This window comes from Geospiza fortis, unplaced genomic scaffold (assembly GCF_000277835.1).
Source record: "Geospiza fortis unplaced genomic scaffold, GeoFor_1.0 scaffold192, whole genome shotgun sequence".
In the NCBI taxonomy this organism is placed as follows: Eukaryota; Metazoa; Chordata; class Aves; order Passeriformes; family Thraupidae; genus Geospiza; species Geospiza fortis.
The window spans coordinates 7,165,934-7,189,585 of NW_005054315.1; the positions used below are offsets into that span (position 1 = coordinate 7,165,934).

General features: G+C 40.2%; 1 protein-coding gene across 1 annotated transcript in view; it reads right to left on the reverse strand.

Annotated features, from left to right (window-relative positions):
• Positions 1 to 1,901: 1,901 nt before the first annotated feature.
• LOC102040313 (sodium/hydrogen exchanger 4) overlaps positions 1,902 to 23,652 on the reverse strand; it is a 33,519-nt gene continuing 11,768 nt past the window's right edge. Inside the window, exons 4-12 of the mRNA XM_005419994.2 lie at positions 22,386 to 22,645; positions 19,088 to 19,305; positions 16,882 to 17,084; positions 15,678 to 15,764; positions 14,378 to 14,448; positions 7,717 to 7,813; positions 5,771 to 5,902; positions 4,975 to 5,062; positions 1,902 to 2,323 (exon numbers count right to left, since the gene is read on the reverse strand). Of these exons, the coding sequence (XP_005420051.1) occupies positions 2,025 to 2,323; positions 4,975 to 5,062; positions 5,771 to 5,902; positions 7,717 to 7,813; positions 14,378 to 14,448; positions 15,678 to 15,764; positions 16,882 to 17,084; positions 19,088 to 19,305; positions 22,386 to 22,645 (1,455 nt within the window). The 3' untranslated portion in view covers positions 1,902 to 2,024. The remainder of the gene's footprint in view (positions 2,324 to 4,974; positions 5,063 to 5,770; positions 5,903 to 7,716; positions 7,814 to 14,377; positions 14,449 to 15,677; positions 15,765 to 16,881; positions 17,085 to 19,087; positions 19,306 to 22,385; positions 22,646 to 23,652) is intronic.

A 23,652-nucleotide genomic window follows, 5' to 3' on the forward strand; every position in this document is an offset into this window, starting at 1 on the left:
GTCAATAAAATTTGCTGTAGAACTAAGATCTGGTGCAAGGCTTTTGTTTAAAAACTCTGGAGCACTTCCTCCTTTGGTGGAGCTAGGTTTATTTGTTGATTTTCAGGTACAGAACTGTATTTCATTGCTAATTCAGTTTCGGTACAGAAGAAAAATCCTACCCTGTTTTAATAATGTACCACTGTTTTCATAAAAGGAAGTCATATAATTTCTCTGGCACAATAAGGAAATACAAACAGAACTCGAGTTTCATAAAGCTTTGTACAATTTCAATACAGATGATTCATTATAACCTGCTAAGCATAAAAGCTGCAAACATGAGAAAATGGGGAAAAGGGCTTCTGGGGCTTTCTTCCTCTGGCAGTGCTTTTCAAGTTTATTAGTTTAGATTCTATCTGTCCTGAATCAGAAGGCCTTTGTAAGAAATGTGAAATCCTAACTTACAGAAATAAGTTCTTTTATACAAGCAATACCAGCAAAATAAAAAAGAGACACATGCAAGTAGCATTGCTTTCTCTGACTCTTAGAGAAGCATTTACAGACCTTGAGCAAGGTCTGAGTGGGGGAAACAGGAGGAAACTTAACAAAAACGTGACTGAACTTGGTACATTTCTTAATCATAGATTTGACTTCAGTGTAGCTGTAAGGGTGGGTTTATGGACTTTTGGATTCATCCCTTTGGATAAAATCAGCTCAACTACAGCGCCAAGACACAGAAGACAGTGGCAATTCTGCTTCCATTTTACAGAAAGGAACTTCTTCAGAGAAACTAGGTGTCTGGGACTTAGCTAAAATGACTAAAGACCATACTTCTTGCTTCTCCAGCTGCTAGGGAGAGCCACCATTGAGAGTGGAGCATGGGCACACAGAGCCACTTGGAAGGAAGCTCCACAGAAAGGCTGGGAGTTCAAGCGCACATCCCTCTTTTTATTTCTGCTTTCCTTTAGAGCAAATCTTCTCTGTACAACATATAGGAAGACACTACAAAAAAAGTAGTGCTGGGAGGCAAACACAGGGCCTTTCTTTCCTGCTAGACAGCAGGCTACAGGATTAGGCTCCCTCTACCTTTAATCCCTATTAATTAATAGGAAGCAGTTTCTTGCTTCCTATTTGCATTGCTGGTCCAGATGTAGTGTGAAAAATGGTGCATGCATTTGGGCACACAAGGTAGGAGTGGGGAATGGAGAAGTTAGATACTTTACAAGGAAGCCTCCCGTTGCTGAACCACAAAAATATTGTGTCTGTTCTTGCCATTCCATGCTTACAAATAAAATCCTGACAGCACTCCTGCCTGAAAACTCCTCTGGATTTGTACATACAAGGATACCTCCTTTACTCATCCAAAACAGCTGAAGGTGAGTGAGAGGAACCTACATACTGCAATTGATTTAAGTAGTTGGAACCATGGATCATCACAGTAGATGAACTTACACACTTTTGCAGAGCCAAAACCTGAGTTACCAAGAGGTTCTCAAGTGCTTAAAATGTTCACTGAAAATCCTTTTGACTTAAGGTCTTGCTTAGGCATCTTCAGTGACATTTACATGCCCTAAAAAATGCTTTTCTGTTTTTAACTCTTTTCCAGAATGCAGCTGATTCTGATCTGAAATCAAAAGCTCTATGCAAGTTGAGGTAATCAATCTGTGCATTCACATGTCAGAGATGCCTTTATGTATTTCTGGATGCAGACCACAGTATGAAACAAAGGCAGTGTCAGCTTCCACCCACAGCACTTCACGCACCCAACTACTGCTGTTTAAATCCACATCCAAACCCCTACAAATATCATGTTCTTCTCTTTCCTGCAGTGTTTTGTTGGAAAGAAAGCTTGATATTAGCACGTAAGAATTTGAGTCTTCTCTGAGCCACTAAGTACCTTAATACAACCCTTGAAAGTGATATGAGAGCAAGTACACTGGTCCCCAGAGGAAAATCATAGTTTGGTTCATATAAAAGCTTTGTTACTTCTTTTGAAGCAGTGCAACAAGGGCCCTAGAGATGCAAACACTGATGATCTCTGCTCCTCATATAACTAATGGCCTGGCTGGTGCCATTGTTTCTGTCTCTTCTTCTGACTCATACTCCTCCACTTCTCTGACAGTGAAGCGAGCCTTTGGCAGTGAAGCTGGATTGTCTGCTCTGGTGAAACGATGAGGCCTGATTGGATTTCCTCTTCGAGCTGGCGGGTTGGATGGAGCAGCTCGTCTGCCCAGGTGTGCCATTGGAATCAGCTCCTGGCGCTGCTTGGCTTCCAGCGGCCGTAGCTGGGGCTGGGGCCTCCATGTTAATGGCAATGCAGCATCAGAGCCACTCCTATGCTGATCTAAAGATAAATAGACAAATAATTCATTTTTTAAAGAAGAGAAGAGAGAAATGCCATGATATTGGAAAGGAGAGATAAAGGGTATTCAATACAATACCCTGGAACTGAAGCATTTTAAATAATTACTATAGCATAAGGAAGCAGTCAAGAACTAAAAATAGCCCAGATTTTTAATTTTCATCTCAAAGCTGATGTTTAAAAGATTTTCTTTACCTCATCTCAGCTCTGAAACACCAGAATATGAGCACATTCACCTACCTTTTGGTGTCTCACAGACCTGCCCAATGCCTTCACTGCAAGGATGAAGGGCAAGAGTGTGCCTTTATGTAATTTAAATTTTCCTAAAATTTCAGAAGTGTACCTAGTACCATGGTTAAAAAGCCTTTTTAAACACACAGCACAAAACAAAAATGGGATAAAGGAGAAAATTCTGGTCCACCAAAAATCAAGTTTGCCAGTGACCTGTGACTAACAAGATGAACAGTTTCATCTGAAACCAGGGGTGCTTTGATTACTTTGGGTGTGTCAGATCTGCTCCTACCAGCTTGCTTTGCCACAAGTACATTGTAAAAATTTGCCTGCAAGAGGCCAGTAACTGGCATTCTCATCCTGCTGAGTTTATAGAATATACTTTTTCCCTTTCCTAAAGCCACTTGTAGTCTAACTACACAGTAGGAAAGTAGTTAATGTAATAAACAACTCCTAACAATCTAAGCTAGGAGGATCTGGGATATAAACACAGAGGTCTATGAACAGTAAAATTAGTCCAAATCCTGCTATAATTAAAGTACACATGTATTGACTGTGGTCACAGTTTTAAAATTTAAGAAATTATTGCAGATCCATAACTATTGAATTATTTTAAGCTAATGGTTATTTCACAGTTGGCACAGTAAAGCACTGCTGCTCATAGGCCACATGGACATACTGCACCCCAAGCAGCATAGGATTTCTCAGATTTCCAGGGCTTCTACTCAGCCCTTTGGAAGCATCACTGCTACAAAATATGAATGATATACACTGCCAAAGAAATAATTTATAAAATCATAGACTGGTTAGGGTTGGAAGGGACCTTTAAGATCCCTTACTTCTGCCCCCCTTTCATGAACAGGGAACCTTCCACTAGACCAGGCTGGTCAGCCCCATCCACTTGCTCATGCACATCTTCAGGGATGGGGAGTCCATAATTTGTCTGGGCAATGACAACCTCTCTGGCCAATTCATTTATATGAGTGGCAGAAAGAGTTGGTTGGTAGACTTAAGGATCTATTTAAGGTTATTTCTGAGCTTTATTTAATAAAATTTCTGCACATGCTATATAGAAGACCTAAATCAAGCTTGTTGGAAGATATTTTTTCCAGAAGTTCTTCCAGGCATAGACAGAAGAGATGACATTCATCTCTGAAAATGCATGTGTGCATGAATGAGGTTGTCACTCTAATTTCCTACATACTGACTTCTCTTCTTAGTTTCCAAGAGAAATTCATCTCATCCCAACAGTTTATGAGAGGACTTCAGGGTGGCTTTCTTCTGCTGAAGACACTTAAAGTGGTGTGAATGCTACACAATGGCCCTAAGGTGGGGCCAGAGGCTGGACCAAAAAGTTTACTTATATGGATAGATTACAAGGCAGGCTTAAATTCAGGCCTATCTAATAGGAAAAAAAAAGTACTTGGATTCACTGCTTCAGGATTTAGCTCTCTCCCCACTAAAATAATATACCTACCTCCTATAGCAGCATTTGGTTCCTTGAAAGTGTCTGCAGTGCTTTTAGGTCTGAGACTGCTGTGTGGAATACTTTAAGTCTTTTAGACAGGGAAGACTGGCTGCCCAAGGCCAGCTACTGGAGGGTCCTACAGTACATGAGGTCGAGTGTAAGACCAAGTCTCTGTGTGCATATGGATAGGTCTGTGTACCAGCAGCTGCTAGGGGGCTGTGTCCCCTGGGACGTGCCTGCCCAAGTGCCCCCAAATGTGCAGATGGAAGGTCCAGGGCCAGCTGCTGAGCAGAGCATGTATGTCAGGCCAGCTACTGGAGATTCAGATAGCAGATAGTATGTATTTATAATTTTTCCCTAACAGCCTATCAGTCTCATCAGCCAGAGAGGGGATAAGGATGAGGCCATTGGTGCTGTTTGCATTTGTGTGAGCCCTGGGCCATGTCTGTGCTGCTCTCTGTGTCTGGTTGTGTGTACATATGCACCGAATTTTGGAGTGGGGCTGCCTGTTGGGAATACCTGTTCAGTCTTGGTTGGTACCTGCAGGACCTGGGGGCATGGAGCTCCATCAGTCTCACCTGGACTGGGCTACAGGTTCAGAAAGTCATAATAATTTTGCATACAGCTATGGGGCTGCAGGAAACGGCTAATTTGTGTTCTTGAGTTTGGCCAGGTGGCACTGCAGGGATCACAGGAACATTTGTTCAAGAGGGAAAATGAAAAAAGCAGGAGGTGCTGGAACAAAACAGAAACTGCTGCAGTAATGATCATACAAACAACACAGATAAAACAGAAAGGAGAGAAGGGTGTAGCTCATTTAAAGAGGCTGTAGACTTCCATGGAATTGTGTGTGTAGCACTGTTAAATCCACCAAACAACTGGCCAAGTTTCTTTTGCTGCTGGAGTAGGATACAGAGTAAAGCACTTCCATTACCTGTAAAAGTGACATGCCTGGCTTTTCTTCTAGTGGGCTGGTGTGGACCCTGAGGCAAGGAGAGGTAGCGTATTTCTGTGGTCTTAACCTGTGTAGGAGACAGAAGTGTGTCCAGTGCCTGTGATTGCCTCCACTGGGCACTTGGTGAAACAGTAAAGAGTTATGGCAATATGCTGCACCTTTAAAGCCAAATTTTGATAGGCATGAATAAGATCAATGCTTGGTTTGGATGGTTGAACCCAACGTCAGCTCCAGTGAGAATGCCTGTGTGATATAACAGCCAAAGGGTTTTTACCATCACCAGAGAAAAACATGTTCTTCAAAGGTTCACCTCTCTTATTTCAGCTGAAAATTTGAATACAACTAATCTATCCAACAAGAACTTATTTCTCTTGCTTAACCATGATTATCTCAGGAATAAATGTCTGTGCTGTTCAATGCCTCCCTTTAGTCAGACAAATCTCTTACTGATTGAGAACACAAATCAAAGTGCCAGAGGCTTTGCATCAGGCCGTTTTTGGTTACACTATACTTTGCACATGCAAAATCAATGCAGGTTACATTATTTTACTACACACAGCCAGAGTAGCTGATTTTTGACCAATGCATTGAGGTGGGACATGAAAACTTTGCTGCTCCCATGCCAAGTGAAACTTTTTCCTCTTAAGGGCTGCATGAGCACACCAGGAAAATACCCATTTTAATTACAGCAAAGAGCACATTAAAACTAGTGTCTTTCCATATTTACAGAGAAGCAGAGGCATTTTTACATAAACAGTAGATGGATTACAGGTACCTGTCTACCCCAAGGCAAGCTGTTTCCCTTCCTGCAACTTTGCCTCAGGCTGTGCTCCCGACGGATGAGGATTTCTTGTGCTTGTTTCTCACTTGTCTCAGTAGGAAGATTGTGCCTGTTGTATGCTGGTGCCTGAAACAAAAGATGCAGCCAGCTCATATTCGGTGCATTTGCAATGTTAATCAGTCTGATCCACCACCGGGCCAAGGAGACATCTGCCTCAGCTCAGTCACCGACCCAACACAGATCTCTTTGGTATCACATGGCAAAACGCAGCCACGCACAAATCTCACTGCTGCAGAGCAAGATGGGAGGAAGCTGAACACAGCTGTAAGTCTCAGATCTCAAGGGCTCTGTTTTGATGCCGTTTTTATAGACTCTTACCTGCTCAAAGTGCAGGTATATAAAATATACCTACCTAAGAAGGCTGTTATAATCTCTGGGCTTGTCTTATCATCTTTTTTCTCCTCTCATCAAGTGTAGTTGGGAGCCACAGATATGAGGCAGGTCCCAAGAAAGAGATAACTGGTTAACTCAGCTCTGAGCTTTGGTACTAATATTACTGAGTCTGGAGCAAGATTCAGATGCACTCAGGAACAAAGAATGAATCTTCAGTATGAGATACACAACTGAGTTTGCTTTCCATACTTGGACAAACTACAAATTTATATTACCCTTAAACTGAGCATCATTTAAGAAAAGCTTTTTAGTTTATCACATACATCTAGTGAAATGAAGAAAATAATTATCTTCCTTAAAGAGAAAAATTCATTGAAGCTTATAATCCCTCTTAAAAAGTAGACTCTCCTCTCAGTTTCATTCACAAGGGTCCTTGTAAAGCTGATCTGGGGAGCAAGAGCTTTTCAGAGCTGAAAAGGAGTATTAGAAGTGGCATTACTTGCCACCCAGTCTTTCATTTCCAAAAGCACACCATTCTCAATACTACATAGGAAATGACTAGCACAAATAGTCATTACTGTAATTGATTTTGAAGAGAGAGAGTTCATTTCAGTAAGCTAAGAAATAACTATATATGCAAATTGTTGCTGGTAAGATAAGAAATTAATATCATAAGGATAATTAGCCATGGCAAGTCAAACAATGTTAGGAATGAATAACATATTAATAATGCCACATTTAAATGAGCAGGCCCTAGCATTTTCTAGTACACGTGTGTTACATGAGTTAGCCTTGTTTATCGGCATAATTTCAAGGTTACTGTAATGTATTCTCTCCCACTCATTGCTGTGGGCGAGCTCTCAATTGTCTATTCAGTGCCCGAGACTGGATTAAGCAGATACCATACCCTGGGCTGCATCAGGGTCACCACAAATTTCTGCAAAACAAATCCCCGCTGAGGTATTATCGCACCACTTCTACAGGGAAACAAACCACCTAAATGTGTCAAATGAAGCTCGGAGGACGTGGAAATTTTTTTTCCTTCGTTTTTTTCCTCCTGCGGCGCGGGTAAATGCCGCTCCCACGCAGGGCTGCGCGGTGTTTATCGGTGGGTTTTGAGGAGGCTGAGAAGATGCCCCTGGTACCTCTGCTACATCTCCAGCAGTCATTTGGCAGTCGGGGTTTTTTTGGAGTGTGACAGGTTTATTCCCCTCCTTCCTTCCTTCTTTCCTTTCCCCCAGCCCCCGAGTCTGTAACAGCCAGAACATATTTCTAGCTGGCTGCTGCTGGCAAAAAGAAGGAGAAAAAAAAAAAAAAAAAAAAAAAACAAACAAACAAAAAAAAAACCCAAAAAAACAAACACCACCACACCAGCTTTCCGCTCCTCTGTTCCGATCAGTTCCCAAGCCCAGGGTTCTCCCCTCCTTGCCCACCCAGCTCCCCGCATTCCCCCGGGCCGCGGTACGGGCAGGGCAAGCACGGGCTGTGGGTCCAGCCAGCGCGGCAGCGTCGGCTCGGCTCGGCTCGGCTCGGCTCGGCTCACGCACCCTTTGTCGCACTTGGTACAGGTTGTGTGCCAGGACATCCCGCATGGCCTCCACCTCTGCCGGGGACAGCCTGTGTGCACGCTGGTTCCTGCCGCTCCTGTAAATAAAAGGGGAAATTAAATATGATATTAATGAGCTGATTAAATACTAATCCCATTAAATAATGCATGGACTATTTTTAGTGCTAGAACAGAAGGCTATGCAGAGCCTTTCAGTGATCAGCAACACCTGCAAATCATCCAAAGATGAATAAAAACAGGTCAAATTTTCTTTCATTGGTTTTATCCATATAAAATGGGTAGTAAAATTGGGCCCTAAGCCCTCATACAGCTGGCACCAGAAACTCTTCTTTCTTAAAGCTCCAGAAGGAAGTTCCTATTTAAGGATTAGATTAGGCCATAACCAGCTCAGGAAAGCACTTCAAGTTTCCTCCTCTGTCTGAACAAAAACCTCAGCATGGTCTAGCAGTCTGGGCTTTGCCATCTTACTGGTTTTTACTCCTTTGAGAAAGTGAAGAAAATCCTTAAGAACCAAGGAGTTTATTAATTATGAAGTCTCAGAGACCTGCTCTGTGGTGAGGAAAACATATAGAGTTTCCTTGCTACTAAACCTGTTTCTCCATTTGAAATTAAAGAACCATCTAAAAGATAGTAATCTTTGTGTCTTTAAAAAACTTTGACAAGCCCACAGTCACTTGTAGCTGCCTGGCTTTTTCACTAGCAAAACAGTGGAGGAGGGCCGCTGTGAAATGTTATCAGGTTTCACTACATCAGTCAATCACTGTGAGAGTTAGTGTTCGGGTGAATTCCCAGGAAAAGAAAGGAAAATAGATAGTGATCATCCAGGATGAATCAGTCTGAGTTTGTCTTGCTGTTTCTGAATTTTTCCTTTCTCCATTTTGCTTTCTTGCCTCTTAAAAAAAAAAAAAGTGACTGCAAGTGGTGTTTTTCAGCTAACTGATGTCCTTAAAGTTTTGTCTGTAAATTGTGCAATTAAAAAATCAGTTTTGACCTATGTACAGTACAGACTGGCCAGTATTGCCAGGGAAAACCTTGACTCCGCTGGGGAGATTATCAGATTATCTCTACTTTTCCAGCTGCATCCCTGACTTTCTCCACGTGTCAGCACAGAAATATCCAGTTCTAAGTAATTTCAAATCTTATTATTTTGCTCTTAAAGGGAATTAGAGTAAATAAAACTGCTTGAGTCTCAGTTGAGCTGGGGTAGCAAGAGAAAAAATAGCATAAAAATAATCTATATTGTTCTGGAGCACAAATAAAAAACCAACATTCTTTTCATGGGATTGGAAATTAACCTACCCAACTGATAACAATGCATGTATATGGTAATAAGGAACAGATTGCTTCCACATTCTGCAGTACCTTAAGAAAGGGCTTTCAAAAAACCCCAAACGTGTACAGTATGTTACCAAACCCATAAAGTAATCCTTATTGAAACTATTTCTTTGTTCTTATTGAATCTTCCAACATGTTACAACAAAGAACAGAACAGGATATATATTTGTGAAGAAAAAAGTTATATTATAATATGCCATGAAAACTGTCTCTCTGTAATGACTGCCATGACATTATTTCTCTCTTCCTTAGATACGGAGATACTTGATACTTGCACAATCTGTGTAATATTTTTTAATATTATATCTAAAATTTTGAACTTTGTAAACTCTCCATTAATCCTCACTCATCCTGTGAATGAATAATATTATTGGGACACAACTTTCTCATAACTGTACCACCACAAATGACAATGCAACAGTTGGTTCTGATCTGTACTGTATTGATATATTCTAAGATTTGTCAAAGTCAATATTGCAGCAATATGAAGCCAGCATTAAGTAAACTCAGGACCAAACCCTCTTTCTCTCTAATGGTCATATTTCCTACAAAAACCAACCATAAACCCACAGTTTTGATAATATCTCCTAGATTCCACTTTTGCCATCTCCATCCTTATTTATCAGGCTTATATTCTCCAAAATATCATAACCTAATGCTCTGCTTTTATTCCAGTGTGTATTCTTTGTTGTACAATCCATGGGCAAATTTTCTCACTCCACACTGAAAATTCTTACTGTAAATTGGACACCCACTCCGCCTGCAGGAATCACACCAGCATGAATGCAATTGTCTAATTCACAGCATTGGAGATCTGCTTTGATTCTTATAAAGTAAATCTCCTTGTGTGCATAAAGGCTGAAAAAACTGATCAAGAGTGTGAGTGAGACTTTTCTCACTACTCTGGCCCTGCTAATAATGATTTAGATGCCATATATTGGAATTTTGTTTCAAATCTCCTCTTGTTCATGGCCAGAGTTTTGTACCTTCACTGAAGACAGGGACTTCAGGTACATGCTGAATCAATGACAGCAATCATACAATTTATAAATACATTCAGAGACCTTTTACACAGGTTCATTTAATTGCTGTGGAGAAAGACAGCAAGAACTGCTGTATTGGCTCAGACCAAAGATCCACCAATTAGCTCAACATCCTGTCTCCTGCAGTTCTCAACAGCAGACACTTATCAATGAACAGAGGTGGGGAAACATGTATTTTCCTAGAACACTCTCACAGCCTGCAAGATCATAATGGTTTTGAGCCACAGGCTGTTTTTCTGAAGTTGACACTTCATTTTTAAAAAGGCTTTCTCATCAAAGGATGATGCAGAGCAAAATTCAATTATAGCCAGGTTAGAGATGGCAAAAATTAGTCCATCATATCAGCTGGTTATTAAAGAATATTTTTCAATCTAAATTCTTAGCTCAGGAGAAAATTTCTGAACTATGCTGGAGCAATTTGTCTTATTTTCTCATTCCCTCAGGAAAAGAAGAGGGATGGGGTTTGATTGCTATGGATTGTCTATCAACCTTGCACATTTTCTCTTGGCTCAGAATGGTTAAGGGATTACAGCAGACAGAAAGGAGCCTGACATACATGCAGTCTTTTTTAATATCATCCTTTCAGCAAAGAATAATTTAGAGATAAGGGCTAGGTCTTACACTGCATGCTGACATCAGTGCAAGAAAGCAGATTGATGTTGACATGATTAAGCCAGAGTTTCAAGCAAGATTCTCCCTCTGGAGATCCCACCAGTTTTGTCCCCTGGTCTGTCTGATGCCAAGTGGCATTACTGTTTGATAGAATCATAGAATGCCTTTCTTCTGGTTCCAAACCCCCACAATGACCAAGGGACATCCTCAGCTCTGTCAGGTTGCTCAGAGCCCCATCACACTCAACCTTGAATATTTCCTGGGATGAGGCATCTGCCACCTCCCAGAGCAACCTGTTCCAGAGTTTCACCACCCTCATCATAAAAAAAGTTCTTGTACCTAGTCTGAACCTACCTTCTCCTACTCCTAGTGCTACAAGTCTACTAGAAAGCCTGTCCCTATGTTTCTTGTAAGCCCTCTTTAAGTACTGAAAAGCTGCAAACAAGTGTTCCCAGAGCCTTCTCTGTCTCCTTGGAGAGGCGCTTCAGCCTTCTGATCATCTTTGTGGCACTCCTCTGGACCCACTCTAACAGGTCCATGTCTTCCCTGTACTGAGAACCCCAAAGCTGGACACAGCACTGTAGGGTCTCACAAGGGCAGAGTAGCAGGGGAGAATCTCCTCCCCCAGCCTGCTGGCCATGCCACTTTTGATGCAGCATGTGATTGTCTTTCCGGGCTGTGAGGGCACATTGACAGTTCATGTCCAGCATTTCTACCACAAGTATCCTCAAGTCATTCTTGGCAGGCTGCTCTCAATGTTTAATTGCACAAATTTGCTTGTTTTGTAAATACCAAAATATGGCAAGGTGGTTTGAGGGATTGCAAACTGGAGCAGCAAAAATCACAAATGCTACAAAGAAATCTGCTCTCAGCAAAAGATTCATGACTGGGACAATGGAGTTAGGACCTGTATGCTAAACCATCCTGCAGGGATGGAAGGGACCTGGCAGGGATTAACAAAACCCACTGGCCAGGTAAGTGATAAGCACATCTGTCTTGAGCCACTACTGTGATTTAAAGCAACCAGAGTGGCTTCTGTACGTGACTCATGATTCCTCTTCAGGACTGCCCATCATGGAAAACAAACAGGAAATGTCCATGATTTTAATTTTCACTCTCTGAGCAAAGCACAATTATGATGAACATCAAGTTGCACCTTCTTTTTTCTTACACTTCAATTAAGTAATGGAATACCTTGGGTACTTCCTCATTTTTGTCCCTGTCCTCCTGTCCCTACTCTGCAACGGGTCAGGAGGTTGGTACTCACTGTAAAGAAGTAGTGGATGGTTTTGAAATTTTCATGCCACTCTCGGCCATCTCGATGGCCAATTTTATCTCCATCTTTTTGTACAATGACACAAGGCTGGATTTGGGCTGATGTTCCCGAATTAAAATTTTCTTCAAATACTTATTGTCAAACTTCTTAAATCTGCAAAAGAGATACCAAAATCAAAGCGTAGAAAAGGAAGTATGTTTTCATTTCTGAAGCTGATCTTCATTCAAATGCATATAATTCAGTGGTGGAAACTGAATACAAATTAGAGGCACCTGTGGACTCCTGAAGGCCTGGTGAGCAGAGACCTTTAGGGGGATATTTGGCATAGTCTACTGGTCCACAGAGATTGCAGAGCCCACTAGACAAAAGAAAGAAACAAGCTGCAATCAGAGCAAAAAAGGGGGTTGCGTGTATGTTTGCATATTACACTGCCACATTTGTCAGAAAAGAATTCAGCCAGTCTCCATGCTTTTGTACAAATGTTGCATTATAGAAGGACATAACAGCAGCAGCTGCTCTTACTGTAATCCTGTCCTATTCAGCCAGCCACCAATGAGGCTCTAAGTGGCCCAGCAGTTACAGTAGTTAGGGCCCATTACATTGCTGATAATTTTGAATCCTGACAATTAGAGCAGAGAAAATACATTTCTTTGTATTCTGAATAACAGAGAAATTGAAAGGACCCCAAAATACTATGTGCTTGCATGCTGCAGATTGTAAAATGCTCATGTGTGGCATAATTTGAATGTGAATGTGTGTGGGTGCCTTGGAACAGGTACATGCTTTCAGGCAGACATTTAGCAGAACAACAGCAGATCTTCAGCAGAGCAACAGTTCTGTTTCTTTCAAAGGAACAATTTACCACAGCAAGGTAAGGTGCTCCACGATGCTGGGAAAAGCACTACAGGGTTTGTATCTTTCTTTCCTTAGCAAAGGCCGTTTTTTATTCATTAATAGCAGAGGAAGGTACACAAATATTTGCACAGGGATTACAGCTCTTTATGTTTCTCTGTGTAATAAAAAGCCTCCTAGATTGTCATTGCTTAGGTACTTAATTCTGTACACAACTTTAAAGCTGCATACAAAAGTTTAGGGAATACTTTTTAATACAATCTTCTTATATTAAATGTCCTCAGACACTGTGTGTTTTTTGAATCTGTCCATGAACCAAAACACTACATTTATGGCTAGTTCAGGGAAAATTCTCTTTTCAGAGCTATCAGGTAGATATGGGACAAATGGATGGCATTTACTCAGAGATATGTGTAAATGTAGCTATTTAAATGGATTTACTGCTCCAGCAGACACTTGTTCAGTTTGTTGACCGCACAGACGGTGGTGTGGTCCCAGCAGATGGATGTCCTAAAGCTATCTCTGTACTCAGAACCAAGAAGACATTTCAGATTCTGGGTATGCCCTAGTACATAATATAATTACTCCCCATTGGGACAAGAACTGGATGCAAACTAGTCATCCTCTTCCCCCTCTGAATTTCTGGTTTCCATAGGGAGGAACTTGGGAGGATTTGCCACATGTCCCAGCAGACACCCTTGGCTGGATAACTGGAGTCCAATGCTGAAAGGTCAGACAGGATTCCAGCACAGAAGCCTAGGCAGAACTAGGGATAACTTTTAGCCCACGGCATCATAATAAGATGTTTGGGGGAAAGAAAAATCAGTCTTTTCCCTGCTTCCCTTCATGCTGTGGTGGTGGCCAACGTGTCCACAGAACTCCCTTGGGGAAAAGGTAAAGGGAACAGGAGATCTATCTCTTCTGGGCAGAGCTTGGAAGAGCTGCAAAGCTTCACAAAACCACCTCAGACTGCTGATGGAAGGCACAATGTGGGCCCTGCATTTCTGTGTAAAGACTAGCTCTGCTTATGCTACTGGCTGTTTAAATTCAAACACTCCCTTCAGCAGTCTTATTTTAGATGTTCCTGAATGCAAAGACCTGTAAGGACAGGTGACTAATTATTACTGATTCTCTACTACCAGCAGGGGATCCTTTTTGCTGTGGAGGCTCACAGCAAAAGCACTAAGACTATGTGTAGTTTATGTTCTAAATCCAGAGTTAAAGAAGCATTTCTTGGGATCTCAGATTTATACCAAAGCTATGCACAGGTGGATGTCTGCAGCATGAGTTCCCATGCTGTATTTTTCTTTCTGAAGGCTTATTTTCTGCTTGTGCAGATCCAATTTAATGGGCAATGTATGATCATTGCACTCTCAAGAGTTAATGGTTACTCAAGAGTCCAGTTTCTAAAAAGAGATACGGCACAAGACCCAGCATTTTGATTTCCTCTTCTCTTTACCTACTATATTTTACCTGATAGATAGGTTATGCTATTATATTAGACTGCAATAAGAGATACTTACTTATCTCTCAGCTGATAATGACTCCAATGTCCACATATGTCTTCAATACCAGCCTTCAAGTGATCCATCAACTACAGAAAAAAACATGGAAATGTTGTAAGTGGCCATTATGAAAAAAGAATGTTACCACAAATATGCACTTATTGACATGATTTTGAGATTTTTTTTTTTTTACTGGAGCATCTAAGTTAATTCTGAAAGCATCTACATTTTTCTAAAAATCAAGGCAAAGATGCCACTGTGGATGCTTGGCTGCATTGAAAGTGTTGATGGAGGCAAAAAATTATTGGGTCCTTTTTGTCTACTGAACCCAAAATATAAATTCTTGGTTCTGTTTCCTCTCCAACTTTCCCCTCCTCATGCATGGCCTTCCTGGCAGAGGCACAGGGCCATGTACCAACACCTTCACCTTGACTGGTAAATTCTCTGAGTATTCTGCAGAATGACATGAGACTGGTCACTGCTACCTTCTGTCACTTTCAGTCCCTTTTTGTGCTTGTCCAGCACTAGAGAGACAGAAAAAGGCCAATTCTTACACATATATTGTTATAAGGGGTGCTTTAAAATGCAAGTTCTCTTCAAGGTTCATTGTAAAGGTTCAGATAGGAAGAATTAAATTCACTTGAAATTCAAAATCAGTTCAATGTTCTAATTTTGCTAATATCTCTTCAGCTTACATCTCTGTGTTTTATTTTAAGACACAGTGTTTCTGTTGATTTCAAATGTATTCCCTATTGTGAAATGAAAGAATGTACATAGGGTTTCTGTAATGTTAAATCTAATTGAACAACTTCCTGTTATTTTATATAATAGTAATTTGGGAACTGAAGTAAATGTTTGAGAGGATAAAACATCACTACTCAGAATAAATTGAAACTAAGTTTGCAGTTCAATGGTTCAACTCAGTTCAATAAATCTGGATTAAAGACTTTTAAGACTTCAGTGTCTGGAACTGATCAAAAGATGGCAACAAGTGTTTCTGACTAATCCAGCTAGGAAGGATGGTGAGTACTTTGATAAACATTACCTTTCTGTTTCTGTCCTCCCATGGTCAAAGTGCCAATGAATAAGGGACATACTACACCATGACACTTGTGGATGATAGTATAATATGATAATAAATATGAATATAAATGAGATGCAAGATCTTAGAAAATCATGCCTAAGTTACCTCCATACATTCTTAAAAGCACTGAGCATCCAAATGCACAGAATGCCAGGTTTCCAAATGCCTCCCTTTTTCCAGCTCTTTTAGAATACCTGTTGTTTTCTTTTTGGGTTACTGATATAAAAAACTTACTCGCACATGAATTTCTTCATTGATAGATTCCTTTTTGTTTGTCTTTTTAACATCCAGATATCTGACCAATGGTCCAATTGTGATTCCCTGCATTTGGAATAATGAGTTGAATTGTTAATTATCTTTAAGACAAAAATAGAAAGAAAGCAAAAGGGGATAATTTTAATGTGTCTTAGCACAGAAATGAACCATTACTTGTATGGAGAGCTATAGAAGAGAATTTAAAATAAAAAACTTTTTAAAGGGCTTTTTTTAAGTGAGATTCTATTTATTGGCATATTCTAATCATGTAAAGTAACTGATTCATTGGCATTCATCTTCAAAAGAGGATTCATTTGAAAGAAAATATTATCTTTGTGAGGTCTTGAAGTCTTAAAACCATTTACTTCAATATTTTCAGAATTAAACATCCCAGGGGTTTTTCACTTAGAAACAGTTTTCAGTTTTTCCCATTTCTTTACTACACTACTACAGGAAACCATTTTAAAGGGGGAAATACAAACAACTTGGTTTTTTTCTGAAACGTTCTGGTGGAACATAAGCACCTTACTTATCACAAGTGCATAGTGCCCCATTGGCACCCTAGAGGATCTGAGGCCTTGGTATTGGAAAATGCAAAATATGGGATGCAGAGCTCTCTAGAAGTTTCAGCTCTTCCAGGTACAGCAGTCAACCAGGTGGAATAACTCAAATATCTAAAGCAGACACCTATACTTACACATGTGACTTATTCACTTCATTTTTTTAAAATATTCTTTTACAAAGAATTTCAAAATACTTGTATTTGGTCTCTAAGACAGACGAAGATAAAAGTATAAAATTCAAAATCTGTCACAGAACAGACATGCTGTTTTCTGGTCAGTTTGAGATACATCAGTAATACACAATGAATCAGTACTGAAAAGTAGAGCTAAAATACTTCTTAAATTGGAAGCACCACGAAATGAATGCGGAATGAACATAAATAATTTTCAACACCAAGTGCCCTCTCCCCTGAATATTTTAGAAGATACATGTTTTCAATACAGAATTGCTGTATTGCCTGAAAGCTCTTAAAAAGGCTAATTACACAGTACAGTGCTAAATCTGGCCCTAAAATGCAATAACTTGTCCTAGCCTAAGAGTGAATTCAATGCCATTTTTCACTATGAAGCTTTCAGCCACCTCTAGTACATGAAAGTTATCCATTAAGAAATACACATACTTGGATGAACACAGTGAAATATATAACCACAATGGTCGCAGTGATGAATAGTTTTTTTCTGGGGAAAAGATTCACTGGAAGCAAGAATGCAAGAGAAAAGCTGCTGGCTCCTCGGAGGCCACTGTAAGAAATAATGAGTTGGTCTTTGAAGGTGAACGGATATGTTCGGAACTTGTTACTGATGTAGAAGAGAGCAAACACACCTAGGAAGGGGAAAAAAAACCCACAGCTATTATTAATCAAGGAGAAAAAGAAAATATTAAATATTAAAAGCAAAGCAATTATTGTTTTGGGGAACTGTTGACAGCTCACTTTTTTTGTCTTTTGGTTTCTTGTAGCTTCTCTTTGACCAACTGCTAAATTTGGCTTGTGTGAAATATCTCCTATAAAATACTGGGGTTCCTAACAGCTTCAGGATTTAAATTCATTAACACAGTTTAGAAGAGAGATTAGGGGAAAATATTTACTTCCTATACTTATGTTGTATAGTTTCTTCCAAAGTTTTCTGGAGAAAAGAAAAACAACTGGATGAGAGCTTTCCCTGTGCCTTCCCTTGCAATGTTTCTTGTTTACTGCACAGTGTCTGCCTGGAGTGTTTGAAAGTGCTTTACCAACAAGTTCTGTGGACAGGTTCACTGAAAGACAAAGAATAATAGCATTTTAAATTTTAATCCTTGGGCTTACTGTGACTCTAATTCTTTGTTTATTTCTCAAACTTCATTTTTTATTTCTCAAACTTTCATTTCTAAAACTTCATTTTAATAAAATTTAAAATTAATAAGATAATCTGTGGTTGTATAAGGACAGCAACTTGTCTTTATAGTGTAATTTTAGCAATTTGATTCACTTCTTCATCCTCCACAAGAAAAACATATCCTGTGTTTTATGTGGAAACCATTAAATTACTGACATAAAAGCTGACAAATGCTGATAACTGGTGTAATTTTACACAGCTGTCACTGATACACTCAGATTATTAGAGGTAAAGCTGGTAACAGCATCCTCTTATGTAGGTTGCTGGATATCACTTTATGCAAGACCTTTTTTGACTAGTTATAATGCTAGGCATCAGGTACTCAGAGTGAAACAGCCTGTGTGAGGTATCAACCTCAGGCCACATCTCTTTACTTTATTCAAGCTTCAGAGAAAATTATGTAATCATTTTAACACACAAATCTAGCAGAAAATGTTTTGTCCTTCCTCTGGAAAGCTCTAGCACTCCCCTTGGTGTCTGAGAGAAGGATGGACATGTGGCTGGAAAACAGCTTTTATGTCAGGAGAGCGTTGTTTCTGTCTTAATTAGAAGGATATTTCAAAATGGAAAGCAAGCCTTTAAAAATTCAGAGGCCACACTTGGTCCAGATACAGCAAGAAAATATGTAATTACTTCCTTTTTGCTACCACCTCCAGAACATCAACCACCAGCCTTCTTATTCCTTCTCCCTTTTCAGCATTACTTTCAACCCATCCTGGACATTAGGAGAAGATGAGAAACTGTGTCTCACAACTTGTCTGACATCATCTATAAACTGTCCTGTCCATGCTAGAGGAATCTGTCCCACAGGTTGGGAGTAGGACGCCTTTGCAGGAATGGGACATAGCATGTGCAAAAATGGAGTAATTCCATATGGGCACTACTTTTTAGCAGTTTAAAACTTTAGACTTGACTTGTGATTAGTAGTAGCATAGTGCTGTTGGCCCACATGTGGTGTAAGTCCCTGTTCAGTTATCTATCAGTGCTAATTTTCACCTTCCCTCTTTTTCTATGCCTCCAGCACTGCCAGCCCAGGACCTGTAATGTTATAGCACTGGAAGTGTGATGATATACATTACCTAATTAATAAGTTAATGACAGTGTGTTGTGAAATCATTATGAGGCCCACTTACCCAAGGGGCATATAATAAATTAAGATATAAACATCTCTATAAGCATAATGATGACAATATTTTAATTTTGCTTTGAAAAACATCCTTTTTCACCCAAGTGTAAAGTCTGTGCTTGGAGACTGGCACTCAGATTTGTGTGGGGCTTTTTTCCCCTTTTTCTCTGTGTGTAGATGTGTGAAATTTGCTTGTCACTAATATAAACTAGTACATTTGTTGTTAAACCAGTTGTGCCAGTCCCCACAGACTTTTCTAACAAAATTTTGTGCCAAAGAGTTTTTCTCATAGATGCAGAGAAGGTTGCTTGCAAAAGTTTACTTACTCAGTGTCCGCCAAATGAGGCAGAAGAACAGAGTGAAGCAAATGAAGGCCCAGTTCCATTCATGGTTTTTCCCCACTGTAGACACTCCCATGAACACAAAAATCAGGGTCTCACTGATGCTGCTTAGCATCTTCATGAAATATTTTATTGTGGTATAAGAATTCTGGGAAACATTCTCCTCCACGTATTTTTTCATTGTCACTGCACATGCTGTCATCCTGTATCAAGCAAAACATCAGAAATCAGCCACGACCTGTTCTTCCTTTCAGTTAAGGACCGTATCAGCCATCATTACCTGTACTCTCCACCATCAGGTTCTGACCTTCATCAAAACAAGTATTTTATTTCTCCAGTAACATTAGCCATTTCATTAGCTAGAAAAGGATCTTCATTCAGCTTTACAAATCTGTTTTACTTATAGGATAAAGGAAACAAACTAGTTGGTCTTTCTGACAAGGAAGGGAGGGTATCACATTCCAGCTCAAAGTCCATTTTATCTGAATGCCTAACATGGAGCCACCGAGCACCAAATATTTGTCTCAAACAACAGGCAGGTCAGTTTTGTACCAGCCTACAGGTGGATCAGCTAGAGTGACATAACCTGCCCCTGGGTGACATTCTCCCTGGAGGTGGCAGTGCAGATCATGGTAGCCCCACGCCAGGGCCAAAGCTGCCATGGCTCCCTGGCAGATCAGCAGTGCCAGGGCAAGCTGCAGGACTCTCCAACCACAGCAGCCCATTGTGGCATGGCAGGAGAAAATTAAATTATCCTACAGAGGTGTCCTCCTCCCTGTGGTTACCTAGGGTGTGTGGAATGTGCTTAAGAAGGCAAAGGGATGTTTTCCACTTCTTCACTGTTAATGAAGACCAGAGCTTGTGTCAGAGGCATCAGCAGCCACCCAGCACAGATGCTGGTGACAATCACATGGAGCAGCAGTCTTTGATCAGCCCTACTGGAGGGGATTTCCTTTTCCCCTCTGCATTTTCCATAGGTAACACACAGATTGAGTGCTATGCTAGTAACATATTCCATCACCTATCTAGTTTCTACTGATATGATTTTAGTCTCTGGGGGCCTCTTGTAATGATATTCTTCCAAACTTGTGAATTCAGAGAATGATGACTGTTCATTAGATAACCTTCCTCTAGTTTCAGTTCATTTAATTTCCACTGAAGAAATCTCAAGGGTATCCTGGTGGAGCTGAGTCATTTAGCATGTCCAAGGACACTCCAAGACAAGGCCATTAGGCATTAATGATTAATACTGTTGACTTTCAGATACACATACATAATAGACTTTCATGATCCAAGTGAAAAATGAATGAATCCTCAATAATTCAGAAAGGTGGCAATAAGTTTCCATCTCTAAAACAAGCAATAATTTCCTTAATGAAGCAGTAAGAATAATAAATCCAAATTATATTACCATTCTTAAATTACTAATAATTTCAGAACTCTAATGAAAATAAGAAGTGAAAGAAATAAAGAGCTATGTAATCTTGTGCAAGGAGTAGGTGGGGAAGCAGTATTTTGGGCAGTGCAGGTAGGAAGAGGTCCATATGGTTTTACTGTTCCCTGCACAGTACATCTAATCCTGCTCAACTAAAGTTGCCAGTCAGCTCAATCTGAGCATTTGTGTTGGGTATACAAAACATAGCACAAGACTCATCTGCTTTGTCTAATTGCTCAAGATAATCAATATCCAGTCTAACTGCTTATTTAATATATTTAAATATTCAAATACTGCTTCCCAGGACTGTCCTGCAAAAGTTGTTTTTATAAAGGCAAATCTGCTCTGAAGCTGATTAACCCAGGGTTCTGCAGCCTAGAGAAGAGAAGGCTTCAGGAGCACCTTATTTCAATCTTTTGACATTTAAAAGAGGCCTATAAGAAAGACGAGGACAAACTTTTTAGTGGCACCTATTGCAATATGACAGGGGATAATAGTTTTAGACTAAAAGATTTGGATAGATTTAGACTAGATGTAAGGAAAAACTATTTTACAATGAGAGTGGTGAAGCACTGGAAGAGGTTGCCCAGAATGGTGGCAGACATCCCATCTGTGAAAACATTAAAGGCCAGTTTGGATGGGGCTCTGAGCAACCTGATCTAGCTGAAGGTGTCTCTGCTCATTGCCAGGGCATTGGACTAGATGGCCTTTAAATGTCCCTTCCAACCAAAACCATTCTGTGATTCTGTGAAATCAGAGCTTCACACGTTGAGGTGAGTAAATGCACCTGTCTGGACATCAGCAGCCATATGTTTGTATTTGTTAAGTTTAAACTGGTTTGTCCTCTATAAAGGGAAGCACATTCTGCAACATGAGGTCGTCCAAGGCTCATCACAAAAGTTCAGAGCCAGCAGAGGCCATGCAAAGCTGCTGCTACCCACCAGCTGTGCACTGAGCCTGCAGCAGCCAGCAGCTGGAGCATTTAGCAACATGAGGTCTCCATCTCCCTGTGCTGCACCCTGCAGGAGGGCTGGTTTGGGTGGTACCCTTGCAAGCCACTTGCCAGCAGCTTTCTCGTTAAGTCTCTCACTTCCATCCCTATTCCTTCCTCTTCCAGCTCCTTTACTGCTGCCATCCTCTTTCCTTCCCACAATTTTTACCATTCCTGCATTTACTCCAGTCAAGAACCTAACAGCTTTCTCTCTGCAGCAGGCACCCACACCATCACATACTTTGAGGAACACATCCCCAGCATTACAGCAGTATCAAGATATCCTGACCACAAAAAAAAAGATTGCAATATTCATATACATGACTATAAGTATGCATGTGTAGGTGATGTTCTCTTTCACCTGTTTTTCCCCCAGTTTCAATCCCAGTGATGCTGTTCAAATGTAATATAATTCCAGTGAATGGTGTTAGGGCTGATGTTCACAAAGAACTCAGATGTGCTTTCTTATATTTCCCATACCCATCACTTTATGTCTCTCTTAGAATCTGATGGTGAAGCTGCTTAGAAATAAATACAGATGAACTGCTGTCGTATCAAATCATTCTCTTCTGCTGCTGATCTTATCAGAGATAGCAGACAGATGGTGGCAGCACTGGCCACTTTACTTACAAACAGTATGTGAAGTACCAGTACTTTTGCCAGCATCCCTTGGTGGAATATCTGTGCCTACACTGACTGTGTGTTTGCTTTTCCTAGTCACCACTGCATTTTACAGATCTCTAAGAATCTGTGCACTGCCTCTCTAATGCCTGTGTTGCACCAACCTTGAGCAAACCACCACAAAACAGCGCCAGTTCCTCAAAGAGATCATCCGAAAAGCCGTAAGGAATACTCACGCCAAAATGCCAGAGATGTAAAGGGTTTCTGCAGACAAGTATGAGAGGTAGCTGAACATGAAGACCAGCAGGGGTTCGATGGAAGAGACGTTGCGGGTGAAACGAGTCATGAATGCTGAGACAAATCCAAACACGATGCCAAACAAGACTCCACCCAGCCCCACCACGAAGAAGCGAGCAAAGCCAGCAAAGACATCGATGGATTCAATTTCTTCATACCTGTGCATCTGGGTGAAGGCAATGAAGATGTTGTATAAAACCTACATGTGAAAATAAGAAAACAGCAGTTGGGCATCTTTTCTGAACCTGGCACCTATTTCATAGGTGAAATAATGTGTGTGTGTTTAGTGTCTGTGTTCGCCAGAAATTGCTTTAGACAGATCAGCAAAGTAACAATTGAAATTTCAGCTGGTTCTTAACAAGTCTCAGAAATATGAGTCCATTAATTGTCCTGAAAAAGAGCAACAAAAAAAAAAAAGGGTAAATGGCTATGGAATAGTAGTAAAATACTGGGGGACCACATGACATTGAGTAATAAAAAAATACTCTTTTCTTGTTTTATTTGAGAGTTAATTTAATTTTTCATCTTCATAGAAGACCATCTGGGTACCTTAAATACCATGGAGGCTCTATCCTCCATGTTCTTCTTCTGAATCAGGCTGGGGCAGGGCAGGGACTAAGAGTCACATATTTGATTTAAATCCCATTTAGTTTGTCTATAGGATCAGTCAGCAGACTTGACAAACTTGGACAGATGGACATGGTAATGTTACATATTTTTCAACAGCACTTGACACATAAAAATCATGAAACATCACTGAGAATGGGACTGGGAAAGGAAGATGGTAGCCTCAGTTTCATACAGTCTCTAGCTAGGTAAAAAAAGCCTGTCTATCATCACATATTTGGGGTTTGGTGCTACTTAACCACCTCCCCAGATAACTACCTCAAAGTATGAACCAAATGCTGTGACTCTCTAAATGTTCTAAAGACCCTGCACATACACACATTTTGACTAGAAAGCTTGAAATTGCAAAAATTAAAAGAAAATATCAGATTAAAAGAAAGATCCAATTTAATGCAAATTATAGTTTTATATAATGTATTATATCATTTGGTCTGTAAAGATAATGTCTTAGAGAAGAAAACTTTACCAAACTTCTATTATCAATAATTTCTACTCTTCAGAAACTGTTAATGAAAAATATGAAAAATTTTCAGCATATTCCACTTTCATTCATCTTTTAGAAACTAATAGAAAATTTCC